The sequence below is a fragment of the Chelonoidis abingdonii genome, chromosome 9 (genome assembly GCF_003597395.2).
Source record: "Chelonoidis abingdonii isolate Lonesome George chromosome 9, CheloAbing_2.0, whole genome shotgun sequence".
Taxonomy (NCBI): domain Eukaryota; kingdom Metazoa; phylum Chordata; order Testudines; family Testudinidae; genus Chelonoidis; species Chelonoidis abingdonii.
Window position 1 is genome coordinate 60687484 of NC_133777.1, and position 26447 is coordinate 60713930.

General features: G+C 39.9%; 1 protein-coding gene across 7 annotated transcripts in view; it reads left to right on the forward strand.

Annotated features, from left to right (window-relative positions):
• The window catches only part of NEDD4 (NEDD4 E3 ubiquitin protein ligase), a 111928-nt gene that overhangs the window by 54430 nt on the left and 31051 nt on the right, over positions 1–26447 (forward strand). For 6 of the 7 annotated variants that reach the window (XM_032777638.2, XM_032777639.2, XM_075069595.1 and 3 more), the window contains 2 exons: positions 19866–19916; positions 26267–26328. In XM_032777638.2, coding sequence (XP_032633529.1) covers positions 19866–19916; positions 26267–26328 — 113 coding nt within the window. Of the gene's footprint in view, positions 1–2747; positions 2863–19865; positions 19917–26266; positions 26329–26447 lie in introns of those variants that run through there. The other variant, XM_075069596.1, reaches the window with a different exon arrangement.

Below are 26447 nucleotides of genomic sequence, written 5' to 3' on the forward strand. Positions count from 1 at the left end.
CAGTATCCTGTCTTGTTACACTGGCCATTGTCAGATGCCTCAGAGGGAATGAACAGAACAGGGTTGTTGAGTGATCCATCCCTTGTTGTGCAGTCCAGCTTTTGGTAGTTCCAGGTATAGGGACACCTGGAGCATGTGGTTGTATCCCTGACAATCTTGGTCCTTGATGGTCCTATCCTCCATGAACTTATCTCATTCTTTTTTAAATTTATTTATACTTTTGACTTTCATGGTATCCTTTGGTAAATACTTCCACAGGTTGACTGTGTTGAATGAAGAAGTACTTTTGTTTATTTTAAACCTGTTGCCTATTAATTGCATTGGATGACCCCTGGTTCTTGTGTTTTGTGAAGGAGTAAATAACACTTACTTTCTCCACACCATTCATGATTTTATAGACCTATTAATCTCTTTTCTAAACTGAAGTGCCAATATTTTTTCTCTCCTCATATGGAAGCTGTTCTATACCCCTAATCATTTTTTTGCATTTCTCTGTACATTTTCCAATTCTAAATATCCTTTTTGAGATGGGATGTCCAGAACTGCCCACAATATTCAAGCTGAACATGCCAAGGATTTATACAGTGGCATTATGGTATTTGCCTTATCTATCCCTTTCCTAATGGTTCCTGACATTGTTAGCTTTTTTTCTGACTGCTGCTGTACATTGAGCCAATGTTTTCAGACAGTCCAAGATCATAATCTTTTTTTTTAAATGGTAACCATTAATTTAGGACCCATCATTTTGTACGTATAGTTGGGATTATGTTTTCCAATGTGTATTACTTTGCATTTATCAACACTGAATTTCCCCTGCGTTTTGTTTCCTTTGAAACTCTTCACAGTCAGCTTTGGACTTAACTATCTTGAGTAATTTTGTATCATCTTCTTACTTTGCCACCTGACTGTTTACCCCGTTTCCAGATCATTTATGAATATGTTGAACAACACTGGTCCAGTATAGATTTTGGGGAACCCTGCTATTTCCAATTTCCCTGTGAAAACTGATAGTTTTTTCCTGCCCTTTGTTTTCTATCCTTTAACTAGTTACTGATCCATGAGGACCTTCCCTCTTATCCCATGGCGATTTACTTTGCATAAGAACCTTTGGTGAAGAGACCTTGTCAAAGGTTTTCTGAATCAAGTGCATTATATCCACTGGATCACCCTTGTCCATATTTTTTGGACCCCCCCCCCCGAATTTTAATAGATTGGTGAGGCTTTATAAAAGCCACGTTGACTCTTCCCCAACATATTATGTGAATCTGTGTCTATAATTCTGCTTACTATAGATAATTCTTTTACTATAAGTTCAACCAATTTGCCTGGTCCTGAAGTTTAGACTTAACAGCCTGTAATTGCCATGATTGAATCAGGAGCTTTTTAAAAAAACTTCGGTGTTAGATTTGCTTATTTAACCAATAGCTTATCTACCACAGTAGATCTGCAATTTTCTGTTTTTTGAGTTCCAGAACTGTTAAGTGAATACCATCTGGTCCTGATAACTTGTTACTGTTTTTTAATTTATCTATTTGTTCCTATAATATGAGTGCTTTACAAACACTAATTTTTTTTTTTCTTCACAACACCCTTGTGAGGTGAGATCTTGTCCCCATTTTACAGATGCGGAATTTAAGCACAGAGGTTAAGGTCAAAACATCCACTAATTTTGGGTGCCCAGTTTGAGATGCCTAGGACCTGATTGTGGTTTGGGGGGTTTTTTTGAGTTCTTATTATAGCCTTTCATATGTTCAAAGTACAGCTCCATTGGCTTCAATTGCAGCTGTGATTGCTCAGCGCTTCTGCAAATCGGATCTCAGGGACCCAGAAAATAAGGAATAAACAATTAGTGACCACCAGTGATCTCCTGATTTAAGTGACTTGCCTAGCATCACCTAGGAACTCTTTGGAGAGGTGAATAGAATCCAGTTTTCCAGGGCAACAGTCAACTGCCTTAATTATGAGCCAGTCCTTGCTTTTCCTGAAATCCCCTTCACTCCCCACCTTCCAACTTCTGCAACAAATGAGTCAATGTTCCACAAACAGACTCCTTTACTACAGAACATTCATTTGTTCCTGGAACAGGCCCATCCTGTGTAATGAATGAAGCAGGGGTTCTGTTAAAAACTATATTGTGTAAGCACAAAGAGGCTGAATTAAGATTACTCAGGCAACTTTAATTCTGACATTTCTGAACTTTTGTGCACTTGATTTCATAACCTCCTTAGTGTGCTTTAAAATATAGCTTTCTGTGTGTCTGATTTTCCAGGTTTAAAAAAGCAGACTAAAAATAAATCCTATATGGCATCATATTGACACTATATGTCTCATCAGCACAGTTAGAACCTTTAGTTCAACCACACAGAGCTCTGCCACTTGAACTAATGGTGTAACTGACCAGGATGACAACCTACTACTGTTATGTGGACTAGCACTAGAGGGGAATTGGACACCCTCTTTGCCAGGTGGCTTCCCAATACTTGCTGACAGCACTGGAATGGTGAGACTCAGAAATCCTGGATTCTGTTTCCAGGCTCTGGAGGGGAATGTGTTTTAGTGGGCACTGACCCTGGTCTTGTCCAAGTTCCATTCTCACTTAGCCTGTCTTAAGCCTCAAGAGTAGAGATTCTCATCCCAGTTCCAGTCTCTAGTGTAACACCTAGTTACCCTTCTACCCCAGGGTCCAGTCCAGTCCCCCACTCCAGGTCTGTTTCTTATCCTCTCTGCATTTGAATCCTACAGCTTTGTGCTCCATGCTGTCTCAACTCAGCTGGGAAGCACTGAGAGCACAGGAGAGAGACTCTCTGCTCTCAGATCTGATGCCTAATCTGGTCTGCAACAGCCCAGAGCTGCAATTGCAAGGTAAACCCCCTTCACCACCATTTCTGAGACTGAGCTGTGTTAACAGTGCACATGCATTTTGTGGGGATGGCAAAAGCATTTTTGACACAAAGGGCACCCCCTACCTAGTTTAAGCCCCTGATCCCAGGCATGGGGATGCTAGAGTTTTTTAAAGGAAAGGTCACCAGAATTTTTTTTTTAGAGTGGGCAAAGCACTTACTGTTTTAACTGAAACGTTTAAAAAGCCTGGAGCAGTTACAGCATAGAAAACTTAAGCCCAAACAGTTAGTTTAGCAAGTGAAAAGCAACTGAAAACAGGGTTTTATGGGAAGCATCAGGCAATCTTAATAGGAGGTGCTATCAGCCCCACCTATAATAAGTTCTTACGCAGCCATCATCGCTGTAATATGAGTGCCTCCCAGTAATACATTAAACAGTGTGACTAACATCTGTGACATGGTGTATTCATTCTCTTCCCTAGGGGGAGAATTGTGTGTGCAGTGTGGTTTGGTAGGGTTCTTAATTGTGTGGGTTTTTTTGTTTTTAAATGTACACACTGCTATATGATTAGTTAGTGAAGGCAAAGTTGAAGTGTTCCTTGTTCATTGAACAAGTCCTGTGAGGGTTCATTCTCTAGTCCTTAACCGGCCCCCAGTCAGCTGCAAGGACTTGGATTGGCACACAGTCAGTTGTAAGTGTTCTTAAAATAGTCTTAAAAAAATTATGAAAGGGACCAGTGGACCTTGATGAAAAAAGCTTTTCTAGCTTATACCTAATCAAAGATTTGGCACTATTTTCTGAATAGAGTTTTGGGTGTTGGCCAGTGGAACATAGAAGGCCCAATTCTGGATTAATTCCTCCGCTGTATACTGCTTTAAGACCTGGTGGCCTAGCTCTTTGCGCAGTAGCTTATTTGACACATCTGCATATCAAAGTAGGGGGAACTTGAATTACTGAGGACTAAACTGTTCACATTGCTAACTACTGACTTGTACTATGTTTGTATTGTACATAAGTGTGCGCAAGTAATATCTGGCTTCTGTCCCTCTCTAACCCTTGTGAAAATAAACTGATTTGCAAACCTTCCACAGTAAACAAGATCTTAATGAGGTTGTTTGGATAGTAAACTTGTAAGCACAAGTACTCAAAGTAACAATCATTAAATGGAATAACAAATAAGAAGGTTGAGAAGAAATTACTGTGGACTAAATGTGAACTTTAAAAGAAAATGATTGGAAAATATAGGTTCTATATAAAAGGTATTTATATATAGTTGCAGAAACAGATTTATTTTTGCTCTGGTCTATATGGAGCACTGGTGCACTTAAAATATCTTCAGAAGTGGGAATTAGTGAAGATAATTTGAGTCATCTAACTGCTGCCCGTTAGATGGTAAAATTGCTGAAGCATGTTATGCTGACACCTTGCTCTTGAAGCAACTGTCAAGGGTGCGTTTCATCTATCAACATGTGTTGCATAAGAGCCTTGCATCTGACTGTAGGTGTTTCAGCTTGTGTGAATGCTAATAGGATTTTAAATCTGACTAGCTGTCATGTATATCATAGTCAAGTTACACACAAGACAATTAAATAGAATTGCCTAATGTTGACATGACCCTCCACTAAAAATGCAGTAGGGTTCTGGTGCCTGGATCTCATGATGATATATCTAGCACAGGCATCTTATAATCCTGCATTTATCACAATCTCTGGAGTCGTCTTTAAAAGGGTACTAAGTTTGATGTTAATTGAGTTAATGCAGTCAATTATTCTTGTGTATGCAATGTTTCTGCACACTAGTTTTGGCAGTCCTCGAACTGCTATCCCACATTGCTTTGCAGGCATCCATTACTTGTCTGTTTATCTGTGTGCCGTCTGCTCTGTGGTCAAGCTGACTGGATGGTCCTCTCTTCTGTTTTAAAAACTGGCACAGTACTAACATTGGATCATTTGCTCCTGGATTCCAGTATGTTGGCATTACAGCAATATTCCAGCAGCCTTTACAATGTGCCCCGAGCAGCCATTTAGAGCCATGCTGAGACCCTAAATCTCATGACTGTCTGGGGAGAAGCATCAGTGCAACAAGCTCTGGGGATCAGCCACTGCCATAAAGATATGTTTGTGGACATTGCTATTCAGATGTCTTGAAAGGTTCAGATGGTACGCCGACCAATGCCAGATAAAGAGCAAACGGCTCAGGAGAACTTATATTAAAACCAGGGATGCTAGGATGGAAATATAACCTTCCATATTTTGAGGATCTGGACAAGATATTATGCAATTGCACTACTATTGAGTCTACAGCCCTCCTGAGGAAGAACAGCAAGAATCATCAGAGAGGAACATGAAAAGGGCAGTGTTGCGCTCTACTTGGAAAGCCAGAATCTGTTTGGGCCTCAGGAGCCTGATGGCATCTGGGAAGCAAGCCTGATTCTTGGCAAGAAACCCAGCTTGGGACTCAGAGGACAGATCCTATACTGAGAACCTGAGCTTGTAAATATCTTTAAATTTTGTTATAAATACTGCTGTACCAGCTCCTGGTCCAGGTATCCCATGACTTTAACCATATTTGCCAGATGTAAGCTAGGAGCCTTTCTGAGTCTCCAGCTCCTTCTTCCCTGCTTTTTGCAACCCATGCTTTCCCCCTTCATTTGTTGAGTACCCCATACATGATTTGAAAATGACAGAACTACTGCTGTCTTCTGCTAAAGCTACAATCATAGACTGTTTACAAGCCCAGGCCCTGAAGGCATGTTCCCATTCACTGGTTTTCCTTTTTCCTCCCCGCATTTGTCCTACCTGGTCAATTCCCCAAACAAAACTCCAACCATTTTCCTGCTCAAAGTGGCAGTATGGTACAGCCACAGCCTCTACTCAACCCCCCCTCTTGCAGCATATTCAAGTAATGAAAACATTCAGTTGTGTGAAATTCAGCGGATTGAGACAAGGAGGAAAAAAAAGTTTTGCTTAGTATTCTCAGTTTACATGAGGTAGACTTGGGCATTACATGCCCATAAGGGTCCGAAGGGTATGTCTACACTAGAGAGCTTACAGTAGCACAGCTGTACTCATGCAGCTGCGCCGCTGTACAATCTCCTGTATAGCTGCTCAGTGCCAACAGGAGAGAGCTCTTAAAAGTTGACTTTATTAATCCACCCCCAACAAGTGGCAGTAGTAACACTGTCCACACCAGCACTTCGTGCAGAACCCAGTCTGTTTTTGTTTTTCTTTACTTTCCACATTTCTGCTGGGGAAATACATAGCCTCAGTCTGCTTTCTACACTGCACTTCATCGTTGGAACTGTCATCACTCAGGGGTGTGGAAAAAACACGCCTCACCCCCACTCCCGAATGACAAAACTTTTAATGAGGAAAAGTGCTGGGGTGGACAGCGCTTTGGCAGCAGGAGACATTCTCTTGCCAAATGGCTTCATTAGTCAGGAAAACAGAGGATAAGCTAGGTCTCTCAGGATAAGTGGAGCCATCTCCACACAGCTAATGTCTATAGTGATCCTAGAGGCAAAGTTTCCTTTATTCATTATGGTAAACAAAACTGAGTTGTGAAAGATCCTAGCATTGTGGACCTTTCCAGTCCACCCTGCATTTGTGTGTGTGAACCTGTCACTGTGGTCAACCAGGTCTTGGAGCATCATGGAGAAATACTTCTTACTCCAAGTTCTGGTGTGGGTGGCAAATAGGTATACAAGTACCATCAGTCGCCCCAGTATAATTTGGGAAACCCCAAGTGGGCAAGCCATCTGTCTTCTGAGCATTACAAAGCTTTACAACCCAGTGCAACGTTTCCTTATGCAAGGTATTACACAGCTGCATGACAGAGGCCAAAAAGTCAACCTCTCTATGCTGAATTGGTTCCCTACACTGGTAGCATTCAGGCCTGCTTTCAGATAGTAATGGTGAACCTCCTCTCCATGGATATGGGACACCACATGTGGTACATTGTCACCGCATCTCGGGGGCTAGTTCAGCACATCTCACACAAGGTTGCCTCCGCAATCCTGAAATTTTCTCACCGTTGCTGATCATCCCAGGTCTGCAGAACGACCCATTCCCACCAGTTGATGCTTGTTTCCTGAGTCCAAAATTGGCGTTGTATGATGTAAAGCTACTCCAGGAATACTTGTGTTTGTAGCTGTTGCTTGGAGTCATCCTTGTGCTTCTTCCTCCGCTGCTGCTGCCATATCATTTGCTCAGTGGTACAGCGGACAAAGTCCAAAACACCTGCCTCTAAGAGCTCAAATGAAGCCCAGACAACCTCTGTGTAATCTCAGCAGTGCAGAGTACTGTTGGGTCCATGCTGGCACACAGCAATTAGAAACTGGTTCTGGTTTACCCAGAAAGAGAGAATGCATGGGACAGAGCGCAATCGGGTGGTGTGTGTGTGTGTGTGTGTGTGAGAGTGTGTGGTGTTTTTGTTTTTTATTAATTTGAGCTCATGTCCTAGAATACCACTGGCTTCTACCTGGCTTTTGCTCTACAGCCCGCAGTGTGCAATGAGGGAAAAAATCCAGGATTCATCAAGCTCAGCTGTGAAGCAAAGGACCATGGGATACTCTCCAAGAACACCACACACTCACTATGTGCCAAACCCTTGACATGTACAGAATGATGCAAATTGAAAGAGGGGACAGCCATCCCATGTGCATGCTATTAATATGGCTTACACATCGCACATCAACTAATGCATGTCAACTCAACTAACTAACTAAACTAACCTTTGTGTGTAGACCATGCCTTAGTGCATGGCAAGCTACGGTGTGAATGTACAGCGCAGTAGTCTGCTGCACACTAAGTCGTCATATAAGGCCTGTTACCTTGCACTTTAAGTTCTGTAGTGTACTTTGACATACTAAATAGGGGTATGTCAGAGCACACTATAGAACTTGGTCTATAGTAGCAGGGTTCATTTGTACAGTTAGTGCAGGGCAAGCTACTGCGCTGTACATTTACATCCTGGCTTGCCGCCTATTAAGTATCCATGTTGACAAGCCATCAAGAGGCCTGTGTGGCAAGATACTGTAAATACAGTTTCTAGAATCCAGGAGTTTTGGAAATAGACATTTTTTTAATGTTTCTTTCTAGTTTTAATAAATGCTGACAAGCACGATATATTAGCTAATGAAGCAAGTGTTAAAGATTCCTTTCATGTCTCAAATTAAAGGATTGTTTTTAGGGTTGGCTTTGCCATCTATGATGAACCAACCAAAGTAAATAGTTTTCAAGTACATGCTACCGTATAGGTAAAATTAACTTGAAATCATTCCTATTAGATATAAAATACATTACTGAATAAAAACTTTATGGTATCTATGGAATTAGTATTTTTAAAGTATTATTGTAATTCAATTTTGGCTTTTATACTTTCATGAAAACTGTTGTGTGAATTACGTAAACCTTTTCGAAATTTGTATAAATCAAATTTTGCTGTCTTGCAATTTTACCACTACCATTTCTCAGTGGTGTGTATTACCATTTTATTAAGCAAATTGCAGTAGTAGAACTTTCTTGAATTAGTTGATTTATACTTTAATCTTTGTAGTATGAAATGGAAACTATCTGGGGCCACTTTGGTGGCTCATGAAAAGTTGTTCATTCTCGTCAGTCTTTTATAAGGAACATTGATGTCTGGGTGTTTTAGTAAAAAGAATGTTCCTTTTAAAGGGATCCATTGAGCTCTGATTTTCTTAAGTGGCAATAGTCCAGATCCATGTTTGTTTTGTTTTGGCTTTTTTTCTGTTTTCAGTTGATACCTTGTGTTTCTCCAATAAAAACTATATGCTTTCTCATCTCCCATACAGCCATAGACTTGTGTATGAAGACTAGTTTAATGTGCAACTGGTCAAATATTTATGCAGGAAAAACTAAGCACGTTGAGTTTCTGCTTTCGCTGGTACAAGCACTGAAATGTTTATTTTAATAAGGAAAGTTGGTAGAGAAAATCCCTTACTTGAACACTTAGCTCTTGCACAAGAGCTTCTTAGAAAGTTACTCTGAAGAATGTAGTAATTAACCAGTGTGCAGGTGTTGGGTTATTTTTTTTTGTTTTTTTGGAAATGATTGATTAACTGGAGCACTTTGAGAACAATCCTAGCATGTTCAGCTAGACAAACCATCCTCAATATAAGTTTAAAAACAGATTTTATGCACTTCATGATGGTAAATGAAGAAATGTTCAGAAGCCTCACTGTTAACTTGGACTTCAGACTTATGAACTTCAAGTATTCAACCAACAGATGAGTGAATATATTTTGCATGTTAATTGTATCAGGTTTCAGGGTGATTAGCTTATTTTCTTACAATAGCTTTTCTCGTTAAGACTCACTTTATCATTGTACGAGTCCTTTAAGGGTTGTGTCTGAGAATGTTTACCAGCTGTCTTGTGTCCTTGTGTGCTTTTAACTCAGGTATTGGTTAAAAAAAAAAAAAGAAAATTTAAATGTGTTTTATGTTGATTTATACACTTGTGGGTTGGCAAGCAGAAACTTTGAGTTTCTCTACTTGTTAAGAAATTAGTTCTTGCTTTCAAGCATCTACTTTCCCTGCCTCTTCTGAAGTGGGTCTGAGCTCGCATGAAACTGATATCTAAACAAACTGTTTAAAGTCTGCTGCCAGTGTACTATGTTAGCATATACGATGTCTGGGTTTCAGTGCTATTTTGGAATTTATTCTCTGAAGCCAATGGCAGTCAGACTTGTTTATAATAAGACATATTGCTAAAGAGCACTCCTGCTACCTAATCCATGTATTAGTATGGACTCCTCTTGACCTCCAAACTACTAGTATCAGTAAAGGGTTTTAATTTTTGGTTGGAAGAAAGCACTGCTAAAAGGTTGATTATCAAGGCTGGGGTGCCTAAAATAGCAGGAGAATGAGTACCAGAAATGAAGTGGATAGTAGCCATGCTGAAGAAAGATACGATCAATAAGAGTTCTTTTAACAAAAATGTAAAATAGAGTTGATTTTTGTCCCACGTTCCAGTTTCTTTGGAAGGCATGTTTTATTTGAGGATTACCAAGAACTTGACAAATTAAATCTTCTCAGATTTCTGAGATAAGCATTTAACTTCTTCTTTAAAAATCAATTTGTAGGTGAACTTGATAGCTATATTTTTTCCAGTAGCTCGTGGATGTTATAATTTAAAAAATAGCTGTGCTGCTTCCAGTTGGGAATGCAGGGAAGCTTCAGATATGAAAGCTTTTGTAGCACTTTTTCCCATACAAATTTGTGAACTAAGAAATGCTTTGGCCTAAAAATGATAATGAGATACGCATTCAGTAATTTTGAGGCTTTTGAAATCGTGGGTCTCCCAGTTTGTAATACATTGTTCTTTTTATACTGGGCCTCAATACCAAGATTTTTGGAATTCTAATGAGCAGTATCATAAGCTAACTGTCTTTTGTGTTCAGCAAAATTAAATGTTCCCTCTGTCAACAGGTCCCCAATCTAAAAGCAAAACTGACAAACAGATCTGAAGAGGCGGGGTGTTAGGATTATTGATAACGTTGGAAAGGATTGTTTGAAAAGGTACCAGTAGGTTTTAGAGAAGTGGTTCCCAAACAGGGGTTCATGAACCCTTGGGGGTTCACAAAATCTATCAGGGGGTTCTCAGAAAAAAATTCTGTAATGGTGGACAGAGCTGTCCCTCGGGACTCCGAGCGCAGGGGCCAGCAGCCTGAGCCTCATACCATGACTTCCTGACAGAACAAGTTTAAGCTTTGTTGTAGTTGTGCATTGTTTGCCTGGACTGCTCAAGACCCGAATGCTTGTGGGAGGAACTCTTTAATTGAGTTGGCTTCTTAAATATCTTCATGCTGTTTCACATCTGGTACTCCTTGAAACATGTAGGAGGCTTAATCAAAGTGATAGGAGCAAAATTAATGAAATCTTGGAAGAGTGTTGCCATTTTCATAGAATCTCAAGGTTGGAAGGGACCTCAGGAGGTCATCTAGTCCAACTCCCTGCTCAAAGCAAGACGTATCCCCAACTAAATCATCCCAGCCAGGGCTTTGTCAAGCCTGACCTTAAACTCTAAGGAAGGAGATTCCACCACCTGCCTAGGTAACCCATTCCAGTGCTCCACCACCCTCTTAGTGAAAACGTTTTTCCTAATATCCAACCTAAACCTCCCCCACTGCAGCTTGAGACCATTACTCCTTGTTCTGTTATCTGCTACCAGTGAGAACAGTCTAGATCCAACTGTCAAATTCCCCCTCATTCTTCTCTTCTGCAGACTAAACAATCCCAGTTCCCTTCAGCCTCTCCTCATAAGTCATGTGCTCCAGCCCCCTAATAATTTTTGTTGCCCTCCGCTGGACTGACTCACACTCTCTCTCCCCCTCCCTCCCTCCCTCCCTCCCTCCACTTTTTACACATCCTTCTTGTAGTGTAGGGCCCAAAACTGTACACAGTACTCCAGATGAGGCCTCACCAATGCCGAATAGAGGGGAATGATCATGTCCCTCCATCTGCTGGCAGTGCCCCTATTTATACAGCCCAAAATGCCATTAGCCTTCCTGGCAACAAGGGCACACTGTTCACTCCATATCCAGCTTCTCGTTCACTGTAACCCCTAGTCCTTTTCTGCAGAATTACTGTCTAGCCATTCGGTACCTAGTCTGTTTTCATAATGTAATAAAATTAATAATGTAATGATTGATTAATAATGTGTAATAAACATGTCATAAAAAACTATTTCCAAGATCACGGCTTGTATCATTTATGCTCAGGTAAGGGAGAAAGTCCCTGGAAATATTCATTTTTAGGAGGGGTTTGTGAGATTTGATATTTTCGTGAAAGGGGTTCGCAGGTGGTTAAAGTTTGGGAACCACTGTTTTTAGAGGCAGAGATATTTTTGAGGGCATGAAGAGTGGTGTAACCATGACACACAATGTGGAGAGTGAGTGGCAATGAGAGACAAAAAGTGAAGGAAGAGGGTAGGTGGGGGGAGTTCTGTTAAGCTGAAATTACGATCATTGATGTTGAGAGCGAGAGAAGGGACACAGAGTAGCCAGCATTGGAGAGCAAGTTTATCCATTCCTTTTTTTTTTTTTTTTTTTTTTTTTTTTTTCATAATGTCTTTGCTTAATGCCTGCAGCCAGTGGTGTTTTTAGTTACATGACCTATATANCACACAATGTGGAGAGTGAGTGGCAATGAGAGACAAAAAGTGAAGGAAGAGGGTAGGTGGGGGGAGTTCTGTTAAGCTGAAATTACGATCATTGAAGCTCAGAGCGAGAGCAGGGACATGGAGTAGCCAGCATTGGAGAGCAAGTGTATCTATTCTTTTTTTTTTTTTTTTTTTTTTTTTTTTAATCATAATGTCTTTGCTTAATGCCTGCAGCCAGTGGTGTTTTTAGTTACATGACCTATATAATATATTTTGTTGCCTTTGTAAGGCCTCTAGCACTAACACACACTGTCAAAACCCAAATTATAAGTGAACATAAAACAACTCACATGTGCTGCAGTGATACAGGGAAGAGTAAACATTGCATAATCAGTTTTTTCTCCCTGTATTGTTTTCAATGGACCTTGGATTTATTCTAACTGTTCAATGCCTGTTTAAAGTCTTACTTTCTTTGGAACGACAGAATTGGTAATCAAGAGTAAACTGTACAAAATTATTACTTACTGTCAGTCACCAGACGTTGTACTATAAATAGGCTGATTTTGTGTGACACTTGATCATTGATGGCTTGTAAAGTAAGCACACTGTTGTGTTGCCACATTACAATCATGTCAGCTGGTCAAAGGTGCTAAAACTGTGCCTATGCTAATGTTAAGGGGCTTGCCATTTGTTGGCATAGCTTATTTAAAAATAGCACTGTCCTTGTGTGTAGACATATACCCATTATGTAAAAATGAGCAGAATTCGCATATTTTGGTTTCAAAAAGTTAATCATGTTACATGACTTGCTAAAAGGAAGCCTCTAATTTGATAGGTTTTGCTTCAATTTTAATATTAAATGTTTAAAATATATTTTTAATAATTTAATTTGTATGAATGTGAAAAGTCTACAAAGGTTAAAAATGTTTAGACTGACTCTACACACTGTAAGACTTAACCTGTCTAATAATATATCTAGAAATCTGGTACTTTGCTCTGCCAGTGAATATGCCTCAATCACAGTTGGATGAAAATGACTCCTCAGATTCTGCCATGTGGAATGCTGTTGCTGGTAGATGAATGAACAGAGAATAATGCTTTTTCTCCCTGCCCCCTTCTTGCAGCCTGGCTTTAAATATAGACTGATTCACCCTGCAAAACTGTCATACTGCTTGACCCATTTAACAGTCTTGGTTGGCAGAAGCAGAGATTGCAAGTCAACACTGAAGTGTGAGAGTAGCGGGTTAATTTGTACCAGCCTATATATGTGTCACTAGTTCCTAAGATCTATTCCTCATCTTCATTAGTACTTGTCAATTTCAGTTTGGTGTGGCTTTAAACTGATACTTCTGTCTGAAAATATGAACTGTTGTGTAAAACACTGTAGTCTGTTATGGTTACTATTACTAGTATGACTAAAAAAATAGAGTTTGATTTTGTTTCTTAGTTTATTTGCATTTGACAGCATTCAGTATGTCCATTTCACATTTTTCCCTGGATGTAAATCACATAGCTCAAAAGGGAAAGCGAAATCTAAAAAGAGTGGGGGGAAGATTGTAAAACCATATTGGTGTGGGATAAACATAATACCTGAAACAATTACTAGCTCTATCTCTTGAAAATAATTTTTTTAAGTTGGTCTCCCTTTTAATAACAAACCTTCCTTCCACTGCAAACTAACACTTCAATTTAAAAATTGGATGGCTGCATTTGTATGAAAATCTAGCATGAAATTCAGGAAACTGTTCCTTTTGTTCTCTTCTCTAAAAGTTTCAGTGCCAGATTTCCAATCAGGTTCTAAAACTAGATGAGAAACCTTCCACTGAACTTTTTGTTTTTTGGCATCATGAAGAAAGCATACAAGTTTTTAAATAAAATAGCTAGTCTGAGTCTGTATATATACAATGTCCTTACTAACTTTCAGCCCTAGACAGACCCCAAGTGTTCAAGCTGCTGCTCTCTACTAAACAGATGGCTTAAGATACTCTGATTTTTCCAGCTTCTGAAATAAAAATGCATAGCTTCCTTCATTTATATTGTAGAGCCACCATACTAAGATGCTAATTCCTGTCTTTTAGTTCCTTATTAAATAGCGTTTTGCTATTAACTTCATCAAGCATATAAATGATGAGACAACAAAAAGCTTAACAAGAAGAAAGTTATACAGTAACTCCTCACTTAATGTCCTCCCGCTTAACGTTGTTTCAAAGTTATATCTCTGCTCCATTAGGGAACATACTTGTTTAAAGTTGTGCAGTGCTCCCTTAAAACATCATTTGGTTGACTTTACAAGGGAGCATTGCACAAGTTCCTCTTCTCCACCTCCCTCCCAGCGTTTCCCCCACTGCAAGACAGCTGTTTGGCAGACCATAGGACTTTCTGGGAGGGAGCACGCGAGTGGGGAAGCTGCCCTCCCGCCCACTCGGCAGGCACGGCCACCCAGAACGCAGGGGCTTTAGGGCCTGCAGGGCCCTGGGCTAAGGGGGCCCCAGGGCCCTGGCACTGCAAGCATGGGCTGGAGGACTCAGGAGGAGCACGGGCAGCTGTGCAGCCAGTGGCCAGAGAAAAGTGATGCTTTGAAGGGGAAAGCGCCGCTTCTCTCTGTCCGCTGGCTGCCTCTGCTCCTCTTGAGTCCTCCGGCCCATGCTCGCAGGGCTGCATTCTGAAAGGGGCTTTAGAGCTGCAGGCCCGGGGCCGCCTTAGCCCAGGGCCCTGCAGCCCCTAAAGCCCCTGCGTTCTGGATGGCCCTGCCTGCTGGGGGGGGGGGGGCGCAAGCTCCCCGAATTGTGGCCATGGGGGTAGTGTCGCTCTGCACAGAGCCACCTACACACTCCCTGCACCAAACAGGAGCTGCCCTAGGTAATGCTCTGCACCTCCTGCCTGCCCCAGCCCTGAGCGCCCTGCCACACCTTAACTCCAGACTCTGCACCCCCAGCCCTGAGCACCAGGGGTAAGCCAAGGGCACCTCCAGTAGTGAGCTGGAGCCGGTTCTTCCCAGTTCACAAGAATCAGTTATTAAAGGGGCCAGCGGGTGGGCAAACTCTGGTCCGCGGGACCATCCTGTCCGGTCCTCCTGAGCTCCCAGCTGGGGAGGCTCCCCTGGCTCTCCTCCACTCACCCCCCCGCCCCACCTCACAGAGCCTCTGGGAAGCTCTGCAGCACCTGCCGCTTTGAGCAGCATGGTAAGGGGACTGGACCAGGGCTGGGAGGAGGGGCAGGGAGCGGTTGGAGGGGGCAGTCAGGGGATGGGGAATGGTGGGTTGGGTAGAGTAGGCGTGGGAGTTCCAGGGGTCTTTTGGGGTGGTGGTGGATAGGGTCAGGGCAGTCAGGGGAGAGGGGCTAGCTGGGTAGGGGGTTGGCTCTGGTCCCAATTTAAAGGGCCAGGGTGGTAGAAGCAGGAGTGCCCCCGGAACCCAGGGGCAGCGGGGGGGCTCCAGGGGCTATTTCAAGAGTCCAGGGCTCTTGCTGCCTCTGCTGCCCCAGTCCTTTAAATAGCCGTGGGAGAAGCAGGGAAGCCCTGGGCCCTTTAAATAGCCCCCGGAGGCCTGGGCTGCTGCTGCTACCATCCCGGGGTGGTGGGGGGCACTTACTTTACAGGGTGGGCTGGGACTGGCTCTGACTCCCTAGGCCCTGCCCCTTCCGGGAGCCAGAGCTGGCCCCAGGGGACTGGTAAGTCACTGGACTTACTTTCACCCCTGGTCTCGGGAGGGGGTAGTCAGGGGACAAGGAGTGGGGTGGAGGGGCTTGATGGGTTGCAGGTTCTGAGGGGGACAGTCGGGGCAGGATATGGGTTGGGGTCAGATGTGGGGGAGACAGGCATGTGGGACTTGTACTCACTGCGCGGTTCCCTACTGGGTCTTTGTCAGCACTTCATTGAGAGGGGGTGACGGGGGTGTCTTCACTGGCTGTGGGTGAAGGACCCGCCACTGAAATGCTGCCGAAAACCCAGAGTGAGTGAAGACACCCCCACCCCCCCCCGCTGCCAAAGTGCTGCCAAGGACCCAGTAGGGAACCAGTTATTAGGATTTTGGGAGCTCATTGCTGGGCACCTCCCCATCACAGTACAGTACTGTACAGTATATAATGCCTTTTTGTCTGCCTCAAAAAAATTTTCCTTTGAACCTAACTCCTGCATTTACCTTAAATCTTATGGGAAAATTGGATTTGTTTAACATTGTTTCACTTAAACTTGCATTTTTCAGGAACATAACTGCACCCTTAAGTGAGGAGTTACTGTACATAATTTCAAGTTTCATTATGCATTTGTAGCCTCTACATCCCAATGTTCTACTTTGTCACCATTTTGGATTCTATTTATGATATCAAAACGAGAAGGGGAACCCTGTTTATATTCCACATTATCCTCTTAAACTGAGCAGTCGTCTTACTTTTGTGGCAATTTCACCTACAATCTTGTGTTCCAAGTCTCGCCAAATGAAATTGTTTTATAGCAGTTAGGTTAAGGGCCAGATTTTGAAAGTTATGTAGGTGCCTAATGGGATTTTTAAAAATGCCTACACAGCTAACTCCTATTGATTTCAAGCTTAGGCACCAGTCTGCACCTTTAGACTCCTACATACCTTTAAAATTCTGGCCTATAGTGTATGAAGCTGAAATCTGAACAAGCTGCCTGAAGCTGTAAAATGGTCTGAACTAGACATTCTGGGTTCAAGCTTGGTGGGAAATAGCAATTTCTTGCTTATAGTCCAGCAAGTTGCCTAAAATGTAATTGCTCTTCACAGTATAAAGGGCTCTGTGGGTTTTTACCAAGCTTTAATACAAGTAAAATCTTGCTTCATTAAGAGGTGGATCTCTGAACATGCTTTAGAGATCTACAGTAACCCAATTTAGACCAGAAGCCTTTCCTTCCTTTCATACTCTTAAGTGTCTATGCCCTCGAATTTTATTCCAGTGGAACATGAGTCTCTCCTTAGGCCCTTCGGTAACTTCAGGTAAATTGCATTTCTGACTGGTATAGTCAGAATCAACTTAGCTCAGGTAGCAATTCTCATAATAAAGGCAGATTTCTACAAGCAATGGAATTTCAACACACAGCACTCATACTGTTTTTATGTTGCATTTGCTTCCTTTCTCTTTAAAGTTTGTTTCATGAATAGGCCATGAGCTGCTTTACAAGTATGGAACATATCTGATACAGTTCTCATACTAATGTGTTAGCCCTATGGTGAGTTGATTTGAGCCAGTTTTGCAGCCTTTTCCAAGTTACTTTGTTAGAGGTGACTTGAAGGGTCAGAAATGGGTTCGTACCCTTTTTAAAAGACTCTCCATAAAGCAACATACTAACATGTTGTGCGAATTTATGTGATAAATGTATGTAGTAGTCCTTGCTTTATTCACTTGGAAATTAGAGATACAAATTGGGTGAACTAATATCTTCTATTGGACCAACGACTGTTGATAAGAGATAAGCTTTCGAGCCACACACAGCTCTTCTTTGAGCATCTTGTCTCTCTCACCAACAGAAATTGGTCCAATAAAAGATATTAACCTCACCCACCTTCTGTCTCTACTATCCTGGGACCAACATGACTATAACTACACTTACTTTGCAAATGTCAGGCATATAGATTCTCCTCTGTCTTGCTTGCAGGCCTCCCTTTTGAGAGCTGTCTGCCCTTAACTGAAGTGGTGGGCATATTGAATCTATTAAGGTTTTGTTTTGTTTTGTTTTTCTCCTTAAACTGTAGGGCGTTGGTTAAATTCTAGTTTACAGTTTTTCCAAGAAGGTGTCCAGGACAGCTTTAAGTTGAGCAGCTATCTCTGCAATACACCATCACTCCACTGGGGTTGCAGATGTTTGTTTCTCATTTCTACAATGCTGAAAAGTTTTGTTGGTTTTTATCACTGCTGTCTCTGATTAGTTTTTGCCCCTGGTCTGAGACATTTTCAGTTTTGGTAGAGGTCTCTAAAGAGTAAAGTAGCTACAAGTGTTAAAACTGCAAGTGAGCAGGAGTTTGAGAGTACACTTCTACTCCACCTAGAACATTGAGAGTTGTCACACAGTCTAATATTTGAAAGCCTCTCTAAAATGAGAGCCAAAATAGTAAACCACAGTAATAAGGAAACTCGGAGGTTAAGAGGAGGCTGAGTTCAAACCAAACATCTCTCTGCTTTTAATGTTGCAGACCTGCAGGACAATAGTCTAAATACTAGCTTGCTACAGTAAAAGTTAATGAGATGAATGCAGTTTCTCCAGCTTCTTGGAAAATCAAATAGATTAGGGAACAAAGTATTGGAAAACTTAAGTGTGTGCTCTTGAAAATTTCTTCCCAGCAAGAATAACAGGAGTTTGTGATGTAGCCAGAACTTTTTTCCAAACTTAAAAGACCTGAATTTGAATTACTTCATGAGGTTGACACTTTTGCTTATGATTTGATGATTTACCAGTGTTAAAATGACATTGAAAATACTCAATTTATATTTCCAGGAAAGGCATTAATACCAGAAAGCAAGCCCCATATTAATCTTCATTGTTTGTTTATATGAAATAATTGCTAGTTGAATTGGACAGTTTTTTGTTTCATATCCTTCAGTAGTTGTGCTGAGGACTAATTGTGTAAACTTGTATTTGTTTTTTTTTGTTCTAGATGAAATGTATTGCTTAAGTTGTGAGTTCTGCACTCAGTTGGAGGATGTCATGAACAGGTGTCTGGGGTTACAGCCGCCCTGGCCTTCCCATTTTGGGAGGGAGGTTTGAGGCTAGCATAAACAGTCTATGCGCATTGGTGACTAGCTCTGCTTCAGGAATCAGCGTGCATCATTCATTGTGTTCTCATAGCTGAGCATGGCTAGGTTATCGAAGCATGCTTATTGGATATTTGAGTTCAATAGATACTTGCTCTGTCAATGGGAGGGTACATGACTAACATTCAGTTAAGAATAAAAGTAGACCCAGTGTAAAGAAAGTACAGAAAGAAAGCACTGTCTAATGGTTAAGGCAGTTGAATGCTGCCCTGGGAATTGGAATTGGATTCTATCCCCACCTCTGTCACAGAGTTCCTATGTGGTGCTTGGCTTTATTCCTGGGCTGGAGGAGTATGCTCATTTCATGTGTGGGGATATTATAGGAGCTGTCTGGTTAGCACTAGAACCTGTAAAGAGATGGAGCATGCTCACTGAGGAATGAATTGTTGTTTGCTGCTTAAAAAAAAAAAAAGTCTCTGAGCTTTATCCCAATGGATTCCCCTCCCTCCCTCCCCCCCCCCGGTCAGATTTGTATGGGATTTCATGGGATGGCAAAAGGCACATCTCTGGAAGTGGGTGGGCTTTGTCAAATTACAAATCCTTGCTCCAAAGCTGTTCAAAGAAAAGGTGACCAAAACTGAACATGGGTAAAACATATTTTTCGCTAAGCTCATTCTTAGAAATGGCTGAGTTGTTTTTGCTGAAATCTTCCAGTAAATTTATGCCTGAGGCAGACACCTGGAATGTAAGCTTTCAGCCCATGTAGTTAAAATTTGGCAAAGTTATAAGAAACTGAAAACAGGGTCTTGTAATTGGAAGTATCAGGTAACCTTAATAGGCTGTGCTATCAACCCCATCTATAATTGTTTCAAGTGCTGATGTGTATACTAAGAGCCCATCAGTTTTTACTCATTGAGGGGGTGACCAGGGAAGTGGCTTGATTTCCAAGAGTCCTTTAAATCAGTGCTTCCGTTAGGTATGATAAAAGATGTCAGGCTTGAGGGAGGGTATTGGAAGAGAGGGTAGTGAACATTTGTTTCTGAGTTTTATACAATCTACATTACATAAGATAACTTCCAATTCTTAGAATGCATTGCAGTATTAGCTCATGGAAAGCCCTAGAGACAATATTTTCTGGGTTTATTGCTACATAACATTTTTCATGATTTAATTGTTTTGTTGTTTTTTTTCCCCAGACAAGAGATGACTTCCTAGGTCAAGTGGATGTTCCTCTTCATCAATTACCGGTTTGTATTTAAGATGACATAAAGCAATCCTGTTGGCACACACAATTATATATTATTCATTGGGACAAAGATATAGCATCAATAGACTTTATTAAATTCTGCCTTTTCTAATCTTTTGGCACAGATCTTTTAGAACTAAAATAATGCAACCTAAACAATGTTATGCTTACATATGGGCTTCTACTAATAAATGAGTTATCTTACTCTTTATTCCTGAAGAAACTGAGGTTTGATGTTCATACCCAAAAGATTAGACTGACTCATGTTGTTCTTATTTCTCATTCTAGTTTCCTGTAAGGTACAGAGGACATTTAGAAGGCTTTCTTTCTGATTCCTCTTAATTTTAAACATCTTTATTTTTAAATACTTTTTTGCTGAAAACAGACAGAAAACTGACACAGTAAGAAGAAATAAAGTTTAAAGTAACCTAGTTGTGTACATTTTTTATTCTGCAGTTTTTCATCCATTTCCAAACCTTCAGCTTTAAGGAAACTTATGCAGCAAAATTGGGGATGAGAGGAAAATAAATTAGAATGACTAATGTTTCCACTTGCGTGTAGTGCCTTCATCCAAGGATCAGAAAACTTCACAAATTGCTAAAGAAATCTTGAAGCAGCCATTTAAAAGTGGGAAAACTAAGACAGAGAACCCAGCCAAGAGCAGTTGTTCTTCCTACCTTGATGAGCTGTGTTGAACTTGGTAAAAAGACACCAGGCTTCACAGTAATCCTAGCCACATAGGATGGGGCAGGAAGTACAATGTTTGAGGTGGTGCCATCGCAAGGGGAGACATTTCCATTGATGGGAATGTGGCAGCAACAGCAGTTCCCACAGGTCTCTGAAGACAAGTGATATCAGACTTTTTTTCCCTTCTTCTTTCAGTTTGGACTCTGTGTATTCTTCTTTGCTGATTAGCTGTTTTGACCTTTTCTCACCCATCTTCCTCTGTAACTCTGTGTTCTCCATTCCCAGCCTTTGCTTTCCTCTTCTTCAATGTCACGTGTACTTCCTTTTCCTACTCCTTTGCTCGCCCACAACACTTCTTTTTTCTTTTTTTAAATAAGACTGGATTTAACATTTGCCAGCTATCATTCTGACTGCGTAACTGACATCTTTCTTACACTCATTCGATTATAAGCTTTGACTCAGGGTCTGTCTTAAACAAACGCACAAAACCAAAATACAAGGAGACACCAACACTGAGGCAGTTGGGTGCTATCTAAAGGCAATAAATAATCTACACTGCAAAGTGATCAGAGTCAGCAGTAGAATACTAGACCACCTGCACCTGCATAGTCAAAAATTTGTTATAATACTTATAGAAATACAAATAGGAGAAACAATGGCACTACCTTTTTTTTTTCCTTTCTTTTTTTTAAAGTAAGGCAAAATTACGTTGAGGGCTACAAAATGCTGCAGGCCCTCGAGGCTTTGGAGGCTCAGGATAAGAGATGGGACTCTCCCAACTCCCAGTTTATTCAAACAAAGAAAAGGTTGACAGGTTAAATTGGGTTTCACTTAAGAAAGAAACATATTAAAATGCATAAACCTAGCCTTTACTTAATTTTTCTTATGCTCCTTTTCCCTCTTCATTCCTAGTCCTTTCTTTCTCATGATTTTCCCTTTTTCCCATCCCCACTTGTCCCAGTCACACCGAAAATATAATAATTTTGCTGAACCACTTTTTAAAAAAGATTCTTAGCAACCACGTGTTGACTGATCCACAATGACCAGTTAAAAGCATGTTTACGGTTCTTTAGATCTAGTCAAGATCTAGTTCTTTAAATGTTACCTGTGAATAAAAGGAATGCATTCCATATAGCAAATACAATAGTGCATTCCTGTTCACCTTGAAGGTGAAAAGAATTCTCAAATTTTGTGCTGTTAGACACTTTATCCTGTGTCTCTTCCCATCTATGAAATGCAAATACCACAACTATGGGAGGTGAGAATTAACTGGCTCTAAAATTCTGTAGACCAGTAGATCCATGGTCTTAGCTCTAAATTTGATGAGTATTTTGGAATACAGAACACAGAACTGATCTATTACTGATGTCAATAGTACTAAACTACCCTCAAAAGAATACCATGGTGAAAGTATTATTGGGATAACAAGAACTATGCACAAGCCTGTCTCTCAAGTTCCAGTTAGAAAGAAGATACTTTGCTATTGGAAAAACTGAGTTCAGAATACTAGTTGCAGTGCTGTGTAGGACATGGTGGCCTTTGTTTTTGAGGAGCTGTTGGCCAGCTCCTCTAGTGAAGAATGAATAAACAAAAGGAAGAATGCAAAATGGAGTTTATTATAACAGAGCACGGTATAGTCTGATCGTCATTACGAATGGCAAACTTCAAGTTTTAGGGTTATGTCTTCAGTGAGTGTAAATCCAGTGTAGCTGCACTGACTTCTGTGGAACTATGCTGATTTAGGACAAAGTAATAGTCATAGAATTAAGGATCTGGCCCTCAAATCACTTATGCATAGACTTAACTTGCATAAAAGTGAATTATACAGATGCACTCAGAATAAGCCTCATTGACTTCTGCAGTTGCTGATTTGTACATTAAAAAGTAGGGCTGTTGATTAATCGCAGTTAACTCAGGCAATTAACTCAAAAAAATTAATTGTGATTAAAAAAAGTATCGCATTTAATCACACTTTAAATCACACTGTTAAACAATAGAATACCAGTTGAAATTTATTAAATATATTAGATGTTTTTCTTCATTTTCATATAGTATTCTGTGTTGTAATTAAAATCAGTGTACATTATTTATTACAAATATTTGCACTATAAAAATGATTAAAAATAGTATTTTTCAATTCGCCACATACAAGTACTATAGTGCAATCTCTTTGTCATGGAAGTGCAACTTACAAATGTAGATTTTTTTTTTTTAATTTTATTTATTTTGTTACATAGCTTCACTTAAACAAAACAATGTAAAACTTCAGAGCTTACAAGTTCACTCAGTCCTAATTCTTTTTCAGCCAATTGCTAAGACAAACAAGAATGCATGTCCTCTGGAATGGTGACTAAAGCATGAAGGGACATACGAATCTCTAGCACATCTGGCACATAAATATCTTGCGACACCGGCTACAACAGTGCCATGAGAACTCCTGTTCTCACTTTCAGATGGTGTAAAGGAGAAGCGGGCAGCACTATCTTCTGCAAATGTAAACAAACATGTTTGTCCGAGCAATTGGCTGAACAAGAAGTAGGACTGAGTGAACTTGCAGGCTCTACAATTTTACATTGTTTTATTTTTGAATGCATTTTTTTACATAATTCTACATTTGTAAGTTCAATTTTCATAATAAGGAGATTGTACTACATTCTAAGAATCACAGAATACTTGTATTAGGTGAATTGGAAAATACTGTTTCTTTTGATCTTATACAGTGCTTGTAATCAAAAATAAAGTGAGCACTTTACACTTTGTAGTCTGTGTTGTAATTGAAATAAATGTTTGAAAATGTAGAAAACATCCAAAAATATTTAAATAAATGGTATTCTATTGTTTAACAGTGCATTTAATCGTGATTACTTTTTTTAATCACTTGACAGCCCTAATAAAAAGTGATGGTAGAATGCTTCTTACTTTCAGAGACTGCTAACGGGTTGTTTTTTAATACTGTATCATTTCTTTAACAGAAGTAATGAGATTTTCAGGGCAATAGGTATTGGATATTCTGAAAAGATAACAGCATGGTAGCTTTTCCTACATACTGCAAAGAACTACTGCACTAGAAAAGCCCTCTGGTCGTCTTATTGCAACAAACAGTTGCAACTTCTTGTTTTAGTCATCTGAAATTCCTCTTACCAGTGTAATGAACTTCTTTTGCTCTGTAATGTCTTTAAAAGCTGGAAATCATTTCCATGTGCAGCAGAATAGAGTTGTCTGTTATACTGTTACATTATCTTCATATTGATAATAGTCTGCCATAATTGGTTACGCTTGAGATAAAAAACTTTCAAAAATATGCTTATAAATATACATGAAATTAAACTTTCATATATGTAGTTTGCCATTTAAACTGTTGTTTGTGCAATTATCCAGTTCACATATGCAGTTTAGATATCCATTTATGCAAATTTAACCCAATGTGGAGTTTGACTTCAACATTTTTTTTTTAAATCCTATTTTATGTTAGGCAGGGGCTGTCCTTTTGTTCTGTTTGTACACGAGCTAGCACAATGACGTTCTTGTCCATGATAGGGGCACCTAGATGCTACTTTGTTTAATCCTTGATGTTCTTTTCCATGTTAAGTTATTTTCAGCTAATTTACTTTACACGTTTTGCATTTCTCAGTTTGGACATGGAAAACAGTTTCTAGTCAACTTCTGTATTTTCATGCATTCCCACAATTCTGTAATGCAGATATTGCGGGGAATATTGTAACTTTAGAAAATTCTCTCTTTTAACTTAAATGGAGTACTTCACTGGGTCTAGAGCTCTGTAAATGTGTTTCACAGATTTCATTCTGATTCTGCAAACATTTTAAACACAAATATGCATTGTGTTTAGGATTTGAGGGTAAAGATGATTTGTCTTCAAGCTGAGTGCAATTCTAAAATTTCAGAATTTTGAGATCATTTATCTAATGGTAAGATCCCTAATTTATACTGATAGAAGGCATTTGAATTTAGCTTAAATATCTGAAGTATCAGAGAGAAACATTTTTTCTTTCAGAACATCAGTGCAAAAGATACCAGATTCAGAAAATCCTTTGAACCCACGCTATTAGATTTGGGCCTAACAAGATATTATATGTTGCCTGAAATCCTAGGCTTGGTAATGGTAAAATCCTAGAATTTAGAGATCAAAAAATGTTTTCCTTTTGAGATTTGTTTTATGATCTTTTGAATTATGTTTACTATTTCAAATTATAGAAGTGCAAGCATCCCTGTACTATGTATTTTGACCTCTTGTAAATCAAAGTATAAAATTTTAAGGCAAGAGCAACGATTCCTTGTTACAAGTCTTTTAAACAAGGAGACGTTATATTTTTGGAAATGACTGTTTGACATAACCAAGTACTTACATAACCATAAATACTCCTTATCTATCAGTTAAGTAATGTGTAAATGCATTGCGAATAGATATAGATACATATACACTATAAAATGTGAAAATAATACATAAGCAGTTTCACTCACGTTTCTCCCCCAATACATATCCCGCGATCGATTAGTGCTAATAAAGTTTTGCACTTGTCAGCCTGATTAGTTAGCATATAATCCAGAAATCTGTTTCTTCTAATTGTGTTGTTTACATTGTCCTAAATCAGTTTCTGGATCTATTTGGGCATGCAGCATTCACGCTAAATCTGCTAAGGAGCCAGACGCCTTTGGATACACAATAGACAGGGGCTTTTTTTGAAGTACGTGCCTGGATAGATAGTACTATTTTCCCCCCCCCCCTTTAAAGCTGGAACAGTTCCATGTAAAATCATTTTTGACTAGTGGGGTACAGATACAGTACATGTGTACATTCCCTTCTCCCCCAAGCATAGGATACAAATGATTAAAAATTATTATTGAACTAGTTTGGAATTACTCCCCAGAAATTTTGAACAACCTATCACTTGGTAAACATTTGTGTCAGGCAAGAAATTCAAAGTTAAGTCTCTCACTTTCATTATCACATAGCACTGTAAAATCAGACATTTATTGTAATGGTTACAGAATAAGTGTTAGCTGTGACTTACATGTTGTGATTTTTAAAGAATAAACTATAGATGTAATGTTTTTAAGATGGCCCTTTGCATCTAGCAGAAGGTAGAACGAAAAAAAAAAATTCTCTGTGTACCTGTGACCTCCGCTACATTGCTGTAAAATTACAGCTGAATATGTAATGTGCCTTGTGGTTTCTTGTGAGTCAGATTCACTTATGTGCATGAGAAGCCAGAGACTTGCAAGGACTCATAATGTTTTGTTTGCTGTTTTGTGGATTCTCTGGCACTAGAGCTGGAATGCAATTATTAAATCTGACCTATATTTTTTTTATTGGTAAAATATTGAGTGTGGGAAGGATATGGTAGCACTTGTATTAAATGTGGAGTATTTGAAAATCGCCTCTGTTCCGGGCTAAACACAATTGCCTCAAACTTCCCCTGCTCCCGCTTCCCCCAAGCATTAGAAACTATACTGTGAGGGAGAAAGGTCAGAGTATTTTTTCAGACATTAATATCTTATTCTACTAAAATCTTTTTGTTACATGAAGAAAATGTCTGCCCTCTTGGGAGTGGGGGGCAAAAGAGGCTTAGATTTAAAATATTTTTGAAGATGCAAATGTTTGATTTTACAAATTAGATTTGACAAACAAACATTGTTTCATTCCAGACAGAAAATCCAAATATGGAGAGACCATACACCTTTAAAGATTTTGTTCTTCATCCAAGAAGGTCAGTAAATATAAAAAAAAAAAAAAAAATTAAAATATTAACTTTCCTGTGCAAACTGTAACGTGCTATGAACTGTAGCTTCTCTATGTACTTTTGTGTCACCATAGTATCTGAGCACC